This window comes from Trichoplusia ni, chromosome 6 (genome assembly GCF_003590095.1).
Source record: "Trichoplusia ni isolate ovarian cell line Hi5 chromosome 6, tn1, whole genome shotgun sequence".
Lineage (NCBI taxonomy): Eukaryota > Metazoa > Arthropoda > Insecta > Lepidoptera > Noctuidae > Trichoplusia > Trichoplusia ni.
Genome location: NC_039483.1, coordinates 1,858,008 through 1,873,504, shown reverse-complemented (window position 1 = coordinate 1,873,504; position 15,497 = coordinate 1,858,008). Strand labels below are relative to the sequence as shown.

The following is a 15,497-nucleotide window of genomic DNA, read 5'->3' as shown; positions in this document are numbered from 1 at the left end:
TTCAAATTGAAAAAATCTTTTATGTTTAATAGACCATTCATCGAGGAAGGTTTTAGGCTATATAACATCACCCTTGGCACTAATGGGAGCGAAGATACAATGAAAAATGTGGCAAAAACGGGGAAAATTTTTCATCTTTGAGGACTTCCGTTCAAAAATTCCTAACTTATATCTTTAACCACGCGGACGAAGTCGGGGCAACAGCTAGTAGTACACAAAAGCCGCGATACATAAAGTATTTCAGGCTGTTACCTAACCCGCATCGGTCGGAAGGGCGACGAAATACCGCGCGACCGGTTCCAAACCGCTCCACTTGTTTTCGAGATTAGCACAAACATCCAGATTTGTAAGTTTATTAGTATGCGTTATACTTTTGTTTTGTCATGTTCAATGTACTTGGTAAAGTAGGTAGAGTCGGTTTATTACACTGAATCCGTGCATAAAAGGCAATACAATTAAATTTGCTTAGCATTCATTCTGTTTAATTAAAGGGGAATATGAAGATATTTTGTCACTTTTTACTGTCTTTATTTAAACTTGCTGAAGTCGACATTTCTTTAGAAGAAATTGCGAAACAAACTCAGGGGTGAGACTGTGCATATGAACCCGTGGACGTCGTGGACCTCGTGAAATTTAGATTTTGAAAGAGAAGTTATTGAAGCTGAAATTTAAATATCTTTCCCTCTTTAAATATGTAGCTTGACTCTACTAGCGACGCTATAAAACCTAAAGAGTCTGTGTTTGTCTCATGCAAACTAGATTTCTAATAAAACTTGTAGGTATAGTAGTGAGAAAGAATATATCAGTAACAGCATTCAGTGTTGTTGTATAGTGTCGTAAGATAAGGAATCAAAGAATAAACAATACATGTAATATCATAACTATAAACATTTTATTAACGTTATTGTTTGCGCGTGTATACATCTTATTTACATTTATAATAATATTTTTATTCAACACCCGAGCGTGAAATTGATTCATAGCATTTCAGTACGATGCCAAGACAATTTTAACCGACTACAGAAAAATAGAAGGTATTTCTTGTAGCAACATTCTATTGAGCAGGAAATCGTAAGAATTTGTGACGTTAGTTAATATATAAGGTCTTAGGCTATGTCGGAAGGTCATCGGTAATTATGAGGAAGGCCATATTGTGTATGCAATGGTATGAAAAACCCATCGGTTGTGTAAATAATTAGCAAGATGAACAATCTTACAAGATAAATTGTTGTTAGACTAAGCGCTGGTGGGTTGAGCCTGTGCTAGTTTCTTTGTGTAAGAGCTGGCAAGTATCAATCTGGTTTAAACTTTAAATCAATTAATATTTATCAAGAAGTCTTTGTTCAGATAAAGGCAAAAACGCATATATGTATTACATATTACATATATGATACATATATGTATTACATATTAAATATGACGGATATTTTTAATTTTTGCACCCAGTCATTATCGCTTTTATTTACTTGTTACATTCATTTCCTTATTAATAAAAAAATCACTAAAGATGTAAATTGGGACTTAAATATGGTCAACAGAATCGAAAAAATCCCAAAAAATATTTTACTGATAAAAGACATCAACGCGCTCCAACTGAGCGAGCACCTTTCTGTGTCTATTTCGTCATGTTCGGAGCTCATTGCAGCATTTAGTTTAATGGTCATTATATGCTTAAGTGTACTTAGAAATATACATTTAAATGGCTAACGACCTATATGATGTCATTGCAAACCGGAAAAATATTTACTTGGACCATAAAAGCTACGTTTTTATTGAAGTAAGAATAGGTAAAAATTTTCGTCATTTTTAGAAAACTTAATTCAAATAACAATTATGGATGAATGAAACCTGGTCTGTCTTTCAAGTTTTATCTATAAAACGGACATTGAAATGACTCCTAATATAGACTATATATTAGCCTATTTAGTGCTTAATATACCAAATTCTCCTTTATATAGCTCGGCCTCGCGTTTGAGGTCGCCACAAGGCTCCAAGCAAATAAAACTACGAATGTTTGTCCGATCATCTCTGTTTGACTTTAGTTTTACACTGATGGAGGTAAATGTTTGATGCAGGCTGTCGAAATACTTGCACAGTAATCATGCAATTATATATTATTAAACATAATGAGGAAAAAAGTATGCGAAATTTTGCTACGTAAATGAATCTTAATGATTTTATTAAATGAATTGCTATATTCCTTGGTCACATCAAAAGTTGCAAATTACTTTACCCGATGTTATATCAACTTTAGTAGAAAATTCGTGCGGAGACTAATACATAGAAAATGAGTTGTATAAAAGGAACGGGAAATACGTACACCGGCGAACCTGTAGAGCCAAACTATGCAACCAAAAAAACTTTCCCTTAATTACTCCTGCCGGAATCAACCAATCAACCCGATCAATCAATCAAAATTCTTATCAACCTCGGTGTCATCACGCGATGTTGCCAGATCGCTGTGAGTGTTGCAACGCTGCAAACCTTCGCGGCATGCGTCTGCGCATATAAACATGTGTTGCGCAGCCAAGGTTAGAGAAAACAATCCGGTCAGTTTTGGACGCGGCTGACCTTTACACCGCAGACGGAATATGAGAGGATTTATTTGGTTGAATGGGGTCGACTGAGTTTTGTATATGATGTAGGTAATGTAGAGCCTGATGGTCAGTCTACGTGTTATATGATATCTCCATTTTAAAAACGACTAAACTTGTTTTTATAGTAGATTTTACCCGTGAATGTTAAACTTTAAACGGACTGATAATGTCGGTAGCAGCCCGATTCATTGTCTCAAGCAAAATATACCTTCAGCTGACTTTTTATGATTTAGGCATAAAAGATGCAAACTGTTTGAATTTCACACCCAAATTACATAATCTGCATTTCTAACTATGAAACCCTCTCTCAACGACAAAATTAGAAGAACAGTTCTCATTTCGTGAGCAAAGGTAAATTCTACGAGAATGCTTGTCAATGGTAACGTGAAAGAAGGTGCTATTTTACTATCTCGTATAACCATAACCTTGCTAAAGTTCTAAAAAACAACTGAAAAGAAGAAAACTCTCAATTTCACTTACCCTTCATAGAGATATGATGTATCTTAACTTTACAAAGCCGACTCGTACCAGCCTTCACAAGGTTGATAACTTGAGTATGTAACACAGTAATTAAGCGAGGGACAAGTTAAGTAACATGTTACATGGCTTCCACAGATAGTCAGAGTTATGTCATGAGAGTAATATACAATGGACGATGCTATCTCTTGGATATATTATCACACGAGCAAATAGATAAAGATACTAGCACATAGATAGATAGAGCGTTTTAGCATTTACGTATAAGTCTGCGCGAAGTATTGTTAGCTGTTATTGTTAAAAGGTAATGAAAAATAAAGTAGTTGTACGGATTCTTATGAAAAAGGAAACTCAGCTTTCGCTGACCTCTGCGTACCGGTTTTTTTGCATTGTGATTTATGGGACCTTTTCGAATGGAAAAGTTTTTTATCTGCGAAATCTCAACGGAATCCTTTTATTAATTGAAAAAATAAATTCTAGGCTCCAAATATAAAAAGAGATTATTTGAAATTAAATAAAATGTAATCATTGCAGCAGTATAGTTCCAGTAGACCCGGTCTTGCTTCACCAACGATAGGCATTTTGAACACATGAACCTTGTATAAGCGATGCTGTTCCTTAAAATAAATTGCTTAAATATGTTCATTATTTTTAATTAAATATGAGAAATCAAGAAATTAAAACATTAACTACACAATTTACTAACGAATATCCGCTTCGCACGCATTCATGCGCAATAAGTAATCAAATCAACTTGGGTTCTTGTAAAACCCCCAAAAGTTTATAAATAAACCTGGATTATTTTTAGTTCGCATCACAATCCAGTTTGGTCTTATTTTAGAAGTCTTGTTTTCGTGGGTAAATCCATATGGGATGTCCGAAACGGTCTTTCCAGTTATAAAAAGGATGCACGCCACGCATTTTGTGCCGCCGTAATTTTATGCAACTTTTTTCATTTATTTTGCAGTCAGAACAAGAAAACAAAGCAGCAAAACTGTTTTTGCAAAGACGTTCATTCAATTTAAAGTAGATTTCATTTTCATAAAATAGATTTTGATCAGTTATAGTAACTAATCATCATGGCTGACTATCATCTCTACAAAATCTGAGTTTAAAAAAGTAGAGTAAAACATTTTTTCAAATATTTCAAAGAAACCTTTACCTATTTCCCTTTCCTGTAAACCAATACTGTAGTTAAGTAAACGAGAGAGTAAATATAATATATTAGTGTTAATACAAAGTGGAGCCAGTTAAATTGGAAAGGCGTGAGCGCGCCCCGAGTGCGCAACTCGCAAAATATGAGCGGGTCGTGCTACGCCCTCATTGGTCCACAGATGCAGTACTAATACTCATGGACAGAGCTTAGTACTGCATCTGCCTGTGTCAGCTTGGTTTAAGCTATAGGTCATTTTTATTCATGCTATCATTTTATGATGATGTTGGTTAAAAATTATATATCAAATTCGTTATTGTGATGTGGCTCAAAACGCCAATGAGGTGTGAAAAGAGCGAAATAATGAAGGAAAAAAGGGTTAAATCATGTGAAACGCTGAAAAAAAAATTGCTCAATAGTGGGACAATAGCATGAATTTAAGGAAATAACTAACGTATTTCATTCTCAATCAATCAGTTCAGCCTATCGAAATTCACTGTTGGACATAGGCGTATCCCAGTTGCGCCACAATACGCGATCCTCCGCCTTCCGCAATTTCTTTATAATGCAGAATAATTACTCTTTTTTCCTGCACTGCTGTACAAGTAATAACAATTCTTACTAGAATGATTCTAGAATACCAATGTTTTGTAAAGTTATTGAATATCATAAAAACAAAACAATAGCTATAAAATGCCTTTACAACACAAAAACTGTTTTAATAATACACCTAGATGTAATATGGATGTGTTTACCAAGTTCTCATCACACAAACAGTTTATATGGGCTATGTATTTGACTGTTATTTTCAATACTATAATATCGTAATTGTAATTATTAGAAAAATATAATTTTGTCGTTCAATTTGCTAGTTAGTAAGTGTGGTTTCGCCTGGTTTCTTACTGGCTGGAGGCTTGTTGAGTCTCTCCAAAAAATTCAGGTAAGCAGTCAATGCCTGCGCTCAGGGTAAATGTAAAGATATAGAAACGAAAAAGCCTCGTTTCTTAAATATCAAATCATCCCCGTACCAAGTTTCCTTAAATTAAATTAAGGAGCTTAGCCTTAAGTAGCTATTAACAGTTAGGCAACATGGATCAAAATATTTTAGTAACTGCAAACCTCAACAGATCAAAACCTTTATGTTTCTCTCCACCCAAACCGTATGTAAGTTCGAGTTAATTACTTCAAGCACTATCAGCCTATGGCCGGTGCTAATGATGCAATCATTTCATCACAGTTATGTCACATTAACTGATCGGAGTTTGCGCAAGCGCCGCTCTCCGGCCGCCTTCCGCTTACAATTAACACCGAGTTAAAACGCCACTGGGGTACTAGATTCAGGTCAGACGGATATAAGGAAATATAGCTAATATTGCAAATATTTAGACTCTTTTAAAAGCTAGTAATTAGTTTCAAAACATGATGTTAGATTAGTCTAACGTAGGTTTGTTTATCTATCTCTACATTCCACTTTAAAATGGTAGAGACAGTATGATATCTAAGGCATATTTTGCATAACTTTGATTTTTCCTTAAAACGACTGATTCAAAGAATTAGAGTTCTAATATGAATTAAACGACCTTGCAACAAGGTATTTTTATGGTTAGAGTTTGGCCTTTTACGTAACTTATATTTAAGCTGACTTTATTCAGTCAGTTTTAGATACTGTGGGTTGTAGAGGTCAGATAAATGCTCCTAGTCTAGTAAGATACGATACTAAAAAAGTTAGATGTGACTTGAACGTTAATGAATTGCTAATAATTTGCTAGACCACCAAAACTGCTCTATATTTTATTTTTCTATAATAATTTTTGCCAGTATCTTATCATCACACAGAAAGTCATCAATTCACCATATTGTAATAAAAAATGAAACATGCAAAAATTATTCCGGACAGCAATAAGTCAGTGTCGAAAACATGCGGACTATTAAATACGCACTTGACCGTAATATTTATATAGTTATAAGAATTACGGTCACCAGCCGTCGGGGACGCGCTCGTAAGTGTGTCGGTCACATCCGAAATTATGTAACCTGACCTTAGCTGGTGGGTTTGGCAAGTTGTTGGCCGTGTGACGACCAATGCTGGCCATCGATTCGCCAATTAATTGATTATATATTTTGCGTTGGTTCGCGTTACGTGGAGCCACGAGTATTTCTTAGGTGACTGTTTTGGCAAACCCTATTATTTGGACGTAAGGCATCTCTTACCGTTCCACAAATTACACGGAACTTCAATCTAAGACATAACAAAAAAAACTAACTTCTATTAGAATTTCAAACAAATAATTCGGTATTTCATGACTAAATTGAGTTTTGATTTGGTGCTAAATTGAAAAGTTAATCTAAAGGTGACGAAAGCGAAAGCGATTCTTAGATTGTAAATAAGGAACTGGAAAGGCAAAGTTACTGCCTGCGCTTATAGGAAATACGATAAACTTTATGAATAAGCGTCTCTCCTTTTTCGTCACAAATTATTATGAAATTCTTGAAACTTTAGTTAAATCGTTGGCTATAACAGTATTAAACAGAATTTCTAACATTCCGATGCCCTGAGCTGGCATTTGCCAAGCGCCGCCAGATATTTCAAGCCGATTGGCATTGTTATATGTCTGCCAATAGCTGGCGGCTTAAGGATCAACGCAGTTGTAATGCTGTGAGTAGAATTTTAAATGGCTGTGCAGTTATAAAGACTATTGATTTTTTAAATGTTTGATTTATTTTTTCAGACTTCATTTGTTATAAACATTGTTGTAAGTTTTGCGAGGCTTATAGAAACTTTGTAAAATTTTGGTCGATAGTTGTAACTGATACAACTGTGAAACTAGTCAAATTGCCGTTTTGAAAACTTTATTTTGTTCAGAAATAAAGGTATTTTCATTTATTTATTAGATACTTTTGGATTAATGTTCTAAGAAGTGTTATATCTTAATATACATACATATCTTTCCAAAGTTCTCCTGTTTCAAAACCTCCAAAACAAAATATCATAGTAACAATAGAATCCTGCGTGACGAACAGACAACATGCCAGATAATGTTATTTAACCGACTTCGATATAGCATAATTCATATTACATCAAGCCTGGAGTATTACCAATGATTACATGATGGATATAATCACAATGATTTATAATTCAAACTGTTTTGTGGTTTGAGAACAATCAGAACTGGGTCAGTTGAGATCGTGGCGGAAGCATTACATATCAATATTAAAACAGCTGACTTGTTTTGTTTGATTACGAATAATGTAGTGGCTGGAACAAAGAAGAAAAAGTTTTATGCGAAATCTACATATTTGTGAAACGACACCCGCTCTAAATTTAATGAATTAAACTTTTGTCGTGTGGAGTGTCTTGCCGGTTCTTCTCCATAAGAGTGACACTTTGGAACCGCGCAACTAGAGCCATCACCGTCACGTTGAAAGTGCCTGGAAAACGGCCTACTTGAAATAAAACCTTTTGATTTTAATTACGTGAAATTGTTAAAAAAAAATTCATATCACATGCACAAAGACATAAGTTATACGATTTGTGTTCGATTGTGTGTGATGAGCAAGCCCGCGGATAGCAGCTAGTAGAGAATATACCGACCAAAACAATCGTTTTTTCCTGCACTTTCTAATTACGATATGATTAAGGTACTTGTAATAATGAGGTATCAATACAAGAGCTATCTCCGATGATGTTACATAAAATGTGCCAGTAACGACACTTTCATGTTGCGTGGCACTTTCATTTCGTGAAGATGAATTTACATTTTTGTATGACAAGAGAAAATTAGGATTCAAATGTTTTGTAACTCTGATTTCGGCCACCCAAACTGTGGTTGGCTGTGACTTGTTATTTTTATTTTTTTCTTTGTTGTTTGCTTGAACACGTTTTGTTTGCTTCATCGGATTATAAGCGATTATATATTAGATTCGTCCACTGTTATTTGGATGTTCGATTTCTGCATTAACTTTTATTTATTAACACAAACCAAACCATTTCACACAAAAAAACAAGCAAAAACAAATAAAGACATACACAAAAATAAATGCAAGATACATAGAAAATTGGTCTTCGAAAACATAAAAAATAGAAGAGTACATAATTAAATGATATGTAAATTAATTGAGAGATTTTTAAGGCCCTATTTAAGATTATTTGCACATAAAGCAAAACCTTGCATTCCACACCAATCATGATCATTCGCACATCAAAATTCATCAAGCAAAGCCTTCTCAGCATTCTTTAAATATTTTCCAACATTTATAATTATATTAACTTTGTTATAAACAAACAATAGTAGAGAGACAATACCAATACTTTACCACCCCGACGGTACAGTCAGCAACTGAAGTCAGTTGACACAAATGGTTTTGGAATGAGCCTGCCAATCGCTTCGACTAGAAGTATGACGTACGTATTTTAAAGTAATTATCGCATGCTAGAAACGGTTAAGGAAAATGCCATAAGAACACCAGCACACATGAAAAATTTGCAGGAATTTAAAGGAACGTCAGAGGGCTACTAGCTTTAAGATTGAAACTCTGACATCTAGATTCAAATGTACGGAAGAAAAAAACAAAGCATTAGGTTTTGTAAAGATGAATGCAGAAACTCTGTGGGCCTGGCTTTATGCTGAAATGAGCCTATTGCATTGTGCTTGAGGCTTGTCAAATAAACTTATTTTCTTTCTTTCTGTTGCTAACAGTACAAACGTGCTGTTAGTGCAGGAATTTAGCATACAAAGCGGGTTGAGTCACGCGTGCGCCCGCGCCGCGCACGTCGCGCGCTGTGCGCAGTCAGCACTATACTATCTCATAAACAATTGGATTTACCATTTATTTGATTGTGCATGATTTTGACGGGCTATGTGTCATTGTAACCTTTTATTATGGTAGTAGGGGTAGGGGTAGGGGTAGGTAGAACAGTCTGCCAGAAAGTTACAGTCACCGACAACTTTATGACCGCAACAACCGTTGCTGTAACTCGATATTAGTCTTCTCAAACTCAGTTCCTAGTTTATCAATTGGAAACGGATCTCTAAAAATTCTGGCACTTAACCATTCAGAAAACGGTTGTTTTTTGTCATCAAATGTTATTTAAAACAAGTGCGATGTGGACAGTTAATACAATTTGCTACAAATTTAATATTTAAAGTGTTTTTTACTTTAAATCACTTCGTCATAATGAAGTGTCGAATGCATTCTCTGTTATCAGTCAAATACTTGTAATCGATATTTAATTAATTTCGTATCTAAAACCAAATTCATTAAATTATTTGGTCAATCTCACATCACTAAGAAATCCATATCACTAAGAAATAAATATAATTATTCAAGAGTGACTATAACATACATGACATTTTGAAATACAGGCAACTACTACCTAGACTATTGGTAAAGGAGTAAAATAAAATGAATTGATTTTGCCGTGACAAAGATCGCCATCAACCCCTTTAAGCCCAACGTGTCGCAGGTTCGACCGTCCCGGAAGACAAGCATTTGTGTGTTTCACGAATGTTTGTTCGGAGTCTGGCTGTTTGACCATGTGATTTGTATGATTTTTAAACCCCGGGACTTAAAGCTAAAACTCCTTACTGCGAGAGTCGTTTTTTCTACAACGGATCTTATAGAACTACTCGTATTTCCAAAGGCTCTACATCCATTGTCAAATGTTGTATAAATGAACTGTCAAAAATTAATAGATAAATGACACCTTTTGTATCAACTGTCTCTGTTACATAATAATTTACAAAATCATTAAACTCCAAGACAAGTCTCTGATCCCGCCTTATCGCGGTACCTCTTAACTTTCACTGCTAACAAGCGTTATTTATGAGAAAACAACGTTCAAATACTAAGCAACTGTTTGATAAACCGATGAATATATTTACTTTAAATATACGACCAACGATGGCTAGATTATTTTGTTTATGTATTATGATATGTCTTAAACCATACTTTTATGTTAAGGAAAATTGTTTTAAATAATGTTATAAAGTTTTATTGTTATTGCCATAGATGGTTTTTTTTATAATTAATCCGCATGTTGCCGGGGTTTCAAAAACAATTCAAAGACGGGTGTCCCTGTGACTCAGGACAAATATTCCAGGATCACACAAATGCTTGTCCTACGCGGGGATCGAAACCGCGACACGTCGCGCTCAGAGGGTTTGGCGTGGTGACCTCAACCACTTGTCTATCCGTGCAGTCTAACTTAATTGTCGACTGATGCATTTCTGATAATCACTGTTTAAGAATTACAATAACAGTAGGCCGATGTTTTTGAAAAGTGGTATTGTTTGTAATAGAATGTCCTTTGTGTGTGCTGTGTTTAGTAGGAAGGCGTGCAATAATTTAGCGTAATTGTTGGGTGATTGCGAGATTGATTGTTTTAAAAAACTGGATTTGAAGAGAGAACTTTTTAATCTACTTTTAAGTTAAATACGTAAATCATAGAATTACTAAGTTTTTTTCCACTGCAATCGAAAATTAACAATCGGATCTGGTTTCACATTACACCCTAATCAGACAAAGTAAAAGCAGTCACAAATCATATCTACAACTGAACTGAGTTTATTGAACTCAAGTTAAACTAACCGAAACGTGCGTTAAATTGTTGCACCGTGTTAGTCCGGTGCACACTGGCAGCGATGCGAGTGTTGCTACACGAAGCTATTTATATCATTAAATATTATCTCCCTACACGTTCGTATTCTTAAAAAGAGAAGATTACATTATAATTACTCTGTCCCAGTCACACGTTTACTAAGATTTGTTAAAGTTGAACTAATTTTGACGGGCCACGCCGGGGTCACTGTTTGAGGTGACATCTGGGGAAAAAAAATTGCTTGCACAAAAATTTTATGTCTTTTTCGGAGGTTCCTCCACTAGCACTAGCTCAGCTCTATGTAGAATTTCGTTGAGCCTTTGTTAATATTGTTTTTAAGTTCTTTGTTCAATATTATAAATAATAAAGGATCCATGTTTTTTTTTATCAAAGAACATTTATTGCTTTTTACTTTCGATGTGGTACCACTGCCAACTTCCGAACCTCCTATGCTAGCTACGCCACTGCTTTAGACATCCCGATAACCTCATCATCATCATCATCATCATCATCATCCACAGCCTTTATCCTCCCACTGCTGGGCATAGGCCTCCCCTTTTTCGTGCCAATTTCTACGGTCCTGTGCTAGCCTGTGATAACCTAATGTTCAGTAATCTAGAATAATTAAGAAATATTTTATGAGGCGTAATTGGCAATACAGGAAAAAAACCTTAAGAAGGTATAGTAATTAACGATCAAGTTTTGCAATAAACAATTATACTATGCTGAAACAAATACTAAATGATCTTCATACATTGTTCTTATTATTAGCAGTAATAACAGACCATGTCCGGAGGTCGACAGAGTTCAAAGACGATGTGGTTAATCTGTAGTATTATTGTAATTATATAGAGGAAAACATTGAAACAATTGGTCTGTCATCTGAAGTAAGGACGAGTGGGGGTCTGGGCTCCGATTCTGCTATTCACAATAGCCAATGAATGAATGGCAATTGGATTAAATTTGAAATTACTCCTATTCTCTTAAGCATTTTGCCAACACAATAATTGAAAATTCATCGTATTAACCGTGAGCATTCCGCCTCGTACAGATTTTTCAATTATTGTGTTGGAAAAATGCTTAGAATGATACGAATTGTGTCAATTTAATCCAATTTCCATTCATTCATCTGCCATTGCATATAGCAGAATCGGGACCCTGCAAGGTTAGTCGCGTGATAACGTGTCTGAATGAATCACTAGATCGACATTAGTGGCCAGCGCCATTCAGCCTAAGTACGAGAAAATCGGCCTTTGAAGTATTTTTTTTCTTCAAGGGACGTGTTGACTAGTCTATCCAATACGCCCCTAAGTACCAGAGTCTCTTAGAGTATCGCAAGTGCCCACCGGAGCGTGCAGCTCGCGCAAGTATAACGTTTCATGCGCGGCCTCCACCGGCTTCCTCCGCCGCATCCGTCTATACTTCATGTTACAATATCATTCGTTTCATATCTATTTCTAAACAATTTCAGTTTTTAATAAGCTCTTGCGTGGCTGAGAAATTCACAACGTAACATGTATGCATGTTTACAAAATAAAATCATATGTAAGTTTAAAATATTGATGTGAATAAACATTATCAACTATCATTTGATGCTTTTAAGTGTGGGTATGTGTTTTTGACTGCTAAAAACCCCATAAAACACGGCAAACCAAAATCATAAAATTTTAAAACTACCTAGCTGAAATTGAGAGTTAATAGGAAACAAATCAGGCATAGGTAGTGTGGTAAAAGATGATTTTCGCGACAGCAGAGAATGGACTAAAAGATGTCGTGTAGATAGTTTTTATAAGGATGAGAAATGAAGGGATGAACGAGAAGTAGAATTTTCATTGCTCCGACCTCAAATAATGAAGTTACAGACCAAAGAATATGTTCATACTTTTAAGGTTACTTATTCAATCAACTGCACATAGTGTTATTGTGTAAGACGTCTTTTCTCATACTCTTAAACAAACTTGTAACATTTTAAAACAATAAAACAGTCATCAAAACAAGTAACTTGATAGTTTGATCCTCGTACAACTATTAATTAAGTCTATCAAAGCCATTTGTCCTCATTGTCTTAACAAATATATTCTAGTCACAGACTTCATTTCGATTCCTGGCGCGTCCAACGTTTTGACATGCTGAGCCCACGGTCGCATGGCGAAATTGCGATAACGATACGAAACTGAATATGTAGCGTTGTCTCTTTCTAAAGTACTGAGTTTTCAAGTGTGTGTAAGAGATAGGGATATGTATTTAATACTTGTGTTAATCGAGATTGCTTTGTTTCTTTTCTTTTATGATCTCCTTGTAATACTAAGATGTCTGATGTCTTTGGTTTCATGTTCTGTCAACTGTAAGGTTGATTATATTAAACTGTGTATTATGGTTAGTATGAAGTCTTTATATTAATAAGATAATATTAAAATTACTTGTGCATCTGTAATAAAGTTATAAAGAAGAATAATCTTCCGTATATCTTTAACTTAAAAACAAACATATTTTATTCTCATGTGAAATAAAACAAGAATCAATGGAATGTGGATGTATAAACTGCTTGTAATGTCTATTCAGAACTCTTAATTACAGATTTTTATAATACGTAAAATAATACTATCACTTTGAATAAACGATAACATCATATTTAATCCAGGCTTGTGGAGACGAGGTAAGAAATATTGAGTGAGTCAGTAAATTGTGGAGTTGCACAGTTCTAGTATCCCAACTATATTTCATCGCGGGCAATGTATCAATAACAATAATCTCGTTTAAAACCCCGTAAAAAGCCGTAGATAAAAAATAAAAAAATAATAAAAAAATAATTAAGATTGCTTTACCGCCAAGTAGACACTCAAAATAGTAATGATAAAACTATTTGCATTCGCAATAGTTAACATTTTTTTTTTTTTGGTATTTGAAAGCGAATATCAATTTGAAATGCTTAAAATTAAACTGAATTAAAAAAACTATTTAAGTTATATGTAGCTTAAATCTATAATGAGTCACAAAACTCACTTTCTCAAATCAGTTTCTCATTTCACGTTCCGTACGTGATTTGATCAGAGTTTGACTTCTGAGTCATGTGTAACATGGCCTTGGTAGCGTCACGTTGTCACGTTAACGTGTCATCTGCGAAGTGTAATCGATGTGAGTGATGTTACGTGTGAAGTGCATCGATTAAATTGAGACTCTTCGGTTAGATCGATGTTTCATTAGATAACGAATAGGAGAGCTGTGACGATATTAAACAGTTAGTTAGAAAATAATGAAGTAAATTTTTCAGAACAAAAGTGTAAGTTTAATGCATGCTACTACTATATAAAAATCGAAATAAAAATAGAAATTTCCGTTAAATTAAAGAAAAGAAATTTCCTTAAACTTTTGCGTCAAAAAAACGACATATTTTTCGCTCTCATTTAAAAGAATGCAATGTAGGTGCTTTCTTTTAACATCTAATCAATCAATCTTACCACTAAACTTTTAAACACATGCTAAAATGATTGTCCAAGTATTGAATAAAATATTCACATCTGACACGTGCCTAAAATATCAAATAAACACGAATAAACGAGTCAATAACACAACGACACGTTTAAATGTGACAATTGTAACATGTTGTAACATAATCACTTCTCGGTACATAAAATGGCGGAAGAGACACGCAACTCGCATCTCGGTGCAAAGAGGTTTCAAGCGGTCTAGATTGCCTGCCTGATATATGATAACTTGACTCGTTATAATAAGTATTCTTAGTACATAAGCAGGTCATCTGTAATTGGTTAGGTAGATTTAAGTCTTGTTAAGAAAAAAGCAACTTTATTTTGTTTCAGTTATGATCTGGTTTTGTTAATTATTTTTAGTTAGAATTTTCTTTCGTTAAACCAGTGTTATTTAGACTGGAAATATTAATACAATCTAATATATGTCGAAACACATCTATTTTAATAAAACAATCTTATGATTGGGTGTTTTAAAATCTCGTATTTTCAATCTAGGTAAACATAAACTTTGCAAACATTTCCTGCCTTTAGTTAAACTCGACCTGTGGTTCAAAGATCTCCAAGGCTTCCAATTAATAAGGCAACACGCTATGTTATATAATATCGTAAGATTTTCGTGCTCGATAGTATTTGAGCTAGCTTGATAGTATCCCAGTTATCATCAGCATCTTGTTGCCATGCCGAGCACGCATGCGCGAGAAAAACTAGTATTTAATCTGATGTTCTTAGAATCTTGAGTTATTCGTTTTATTGCTCATAAACTGATAGCTGTGTAAAGATACAATAGGCTTGGAAATCTTGGAATTGTTAAAAAAAACGCGTATAAAAATCTAGAATATTCTTTTCTTTTGCCTTTTGGCTTTTACTTTAAGACTTTCCTAGTATAGGCGTTCAGGTAATCTATTAGATATGAAAGTTAACGCTTAAATTCACATTACGAAATACAACATACTAACATACAACTTCTAAATTTGTTATTAAAAGTAATCATATTCAGATCAGGTTTTCGCCTCATACATTATAACTTGAACTAACCGTGTGTCTGTTTTGTCCACAGAGAGACCTCGCCTCCGTCGCCGATGGGCGACGCGAAGGAGTCCAAGATGAGCCAGATACAGTTCTCACCGCCTTTCGAAAAACAAGAGAACTCGGTGAGTACATACAGGTTTAACTTTCCTCTACAC

The 15,497-nt window shown here is 34.7% G+C and overlaps 1 protein-coding gene across 3 annotated transcripts in view; it reads left to right on the top strand.

The window, feature by feature from the left end:
- The window catches only part of LOC113494954 (ABC transporter G family member 20), an 87,894-nt gene that overhangs the window by 43,357 nt on the left and 29,040 nt on the right, over positions 1 to 15,497 (top strand). For all 3 annotated transcript variants that reach the window (XM_026873494.1, XM_026873496.1, XM_026873495.1), the window contains one exon: positions 15,371 to 15,464. In XM_026873494.1, the coding sequence (XP_026729295.1) occupies positions 15,371 to 15,464 (94 nt within the window). The remainder of the gene's footprint in view (positions 1 to 15,370; positions 15,465 to 15,497) is intronic.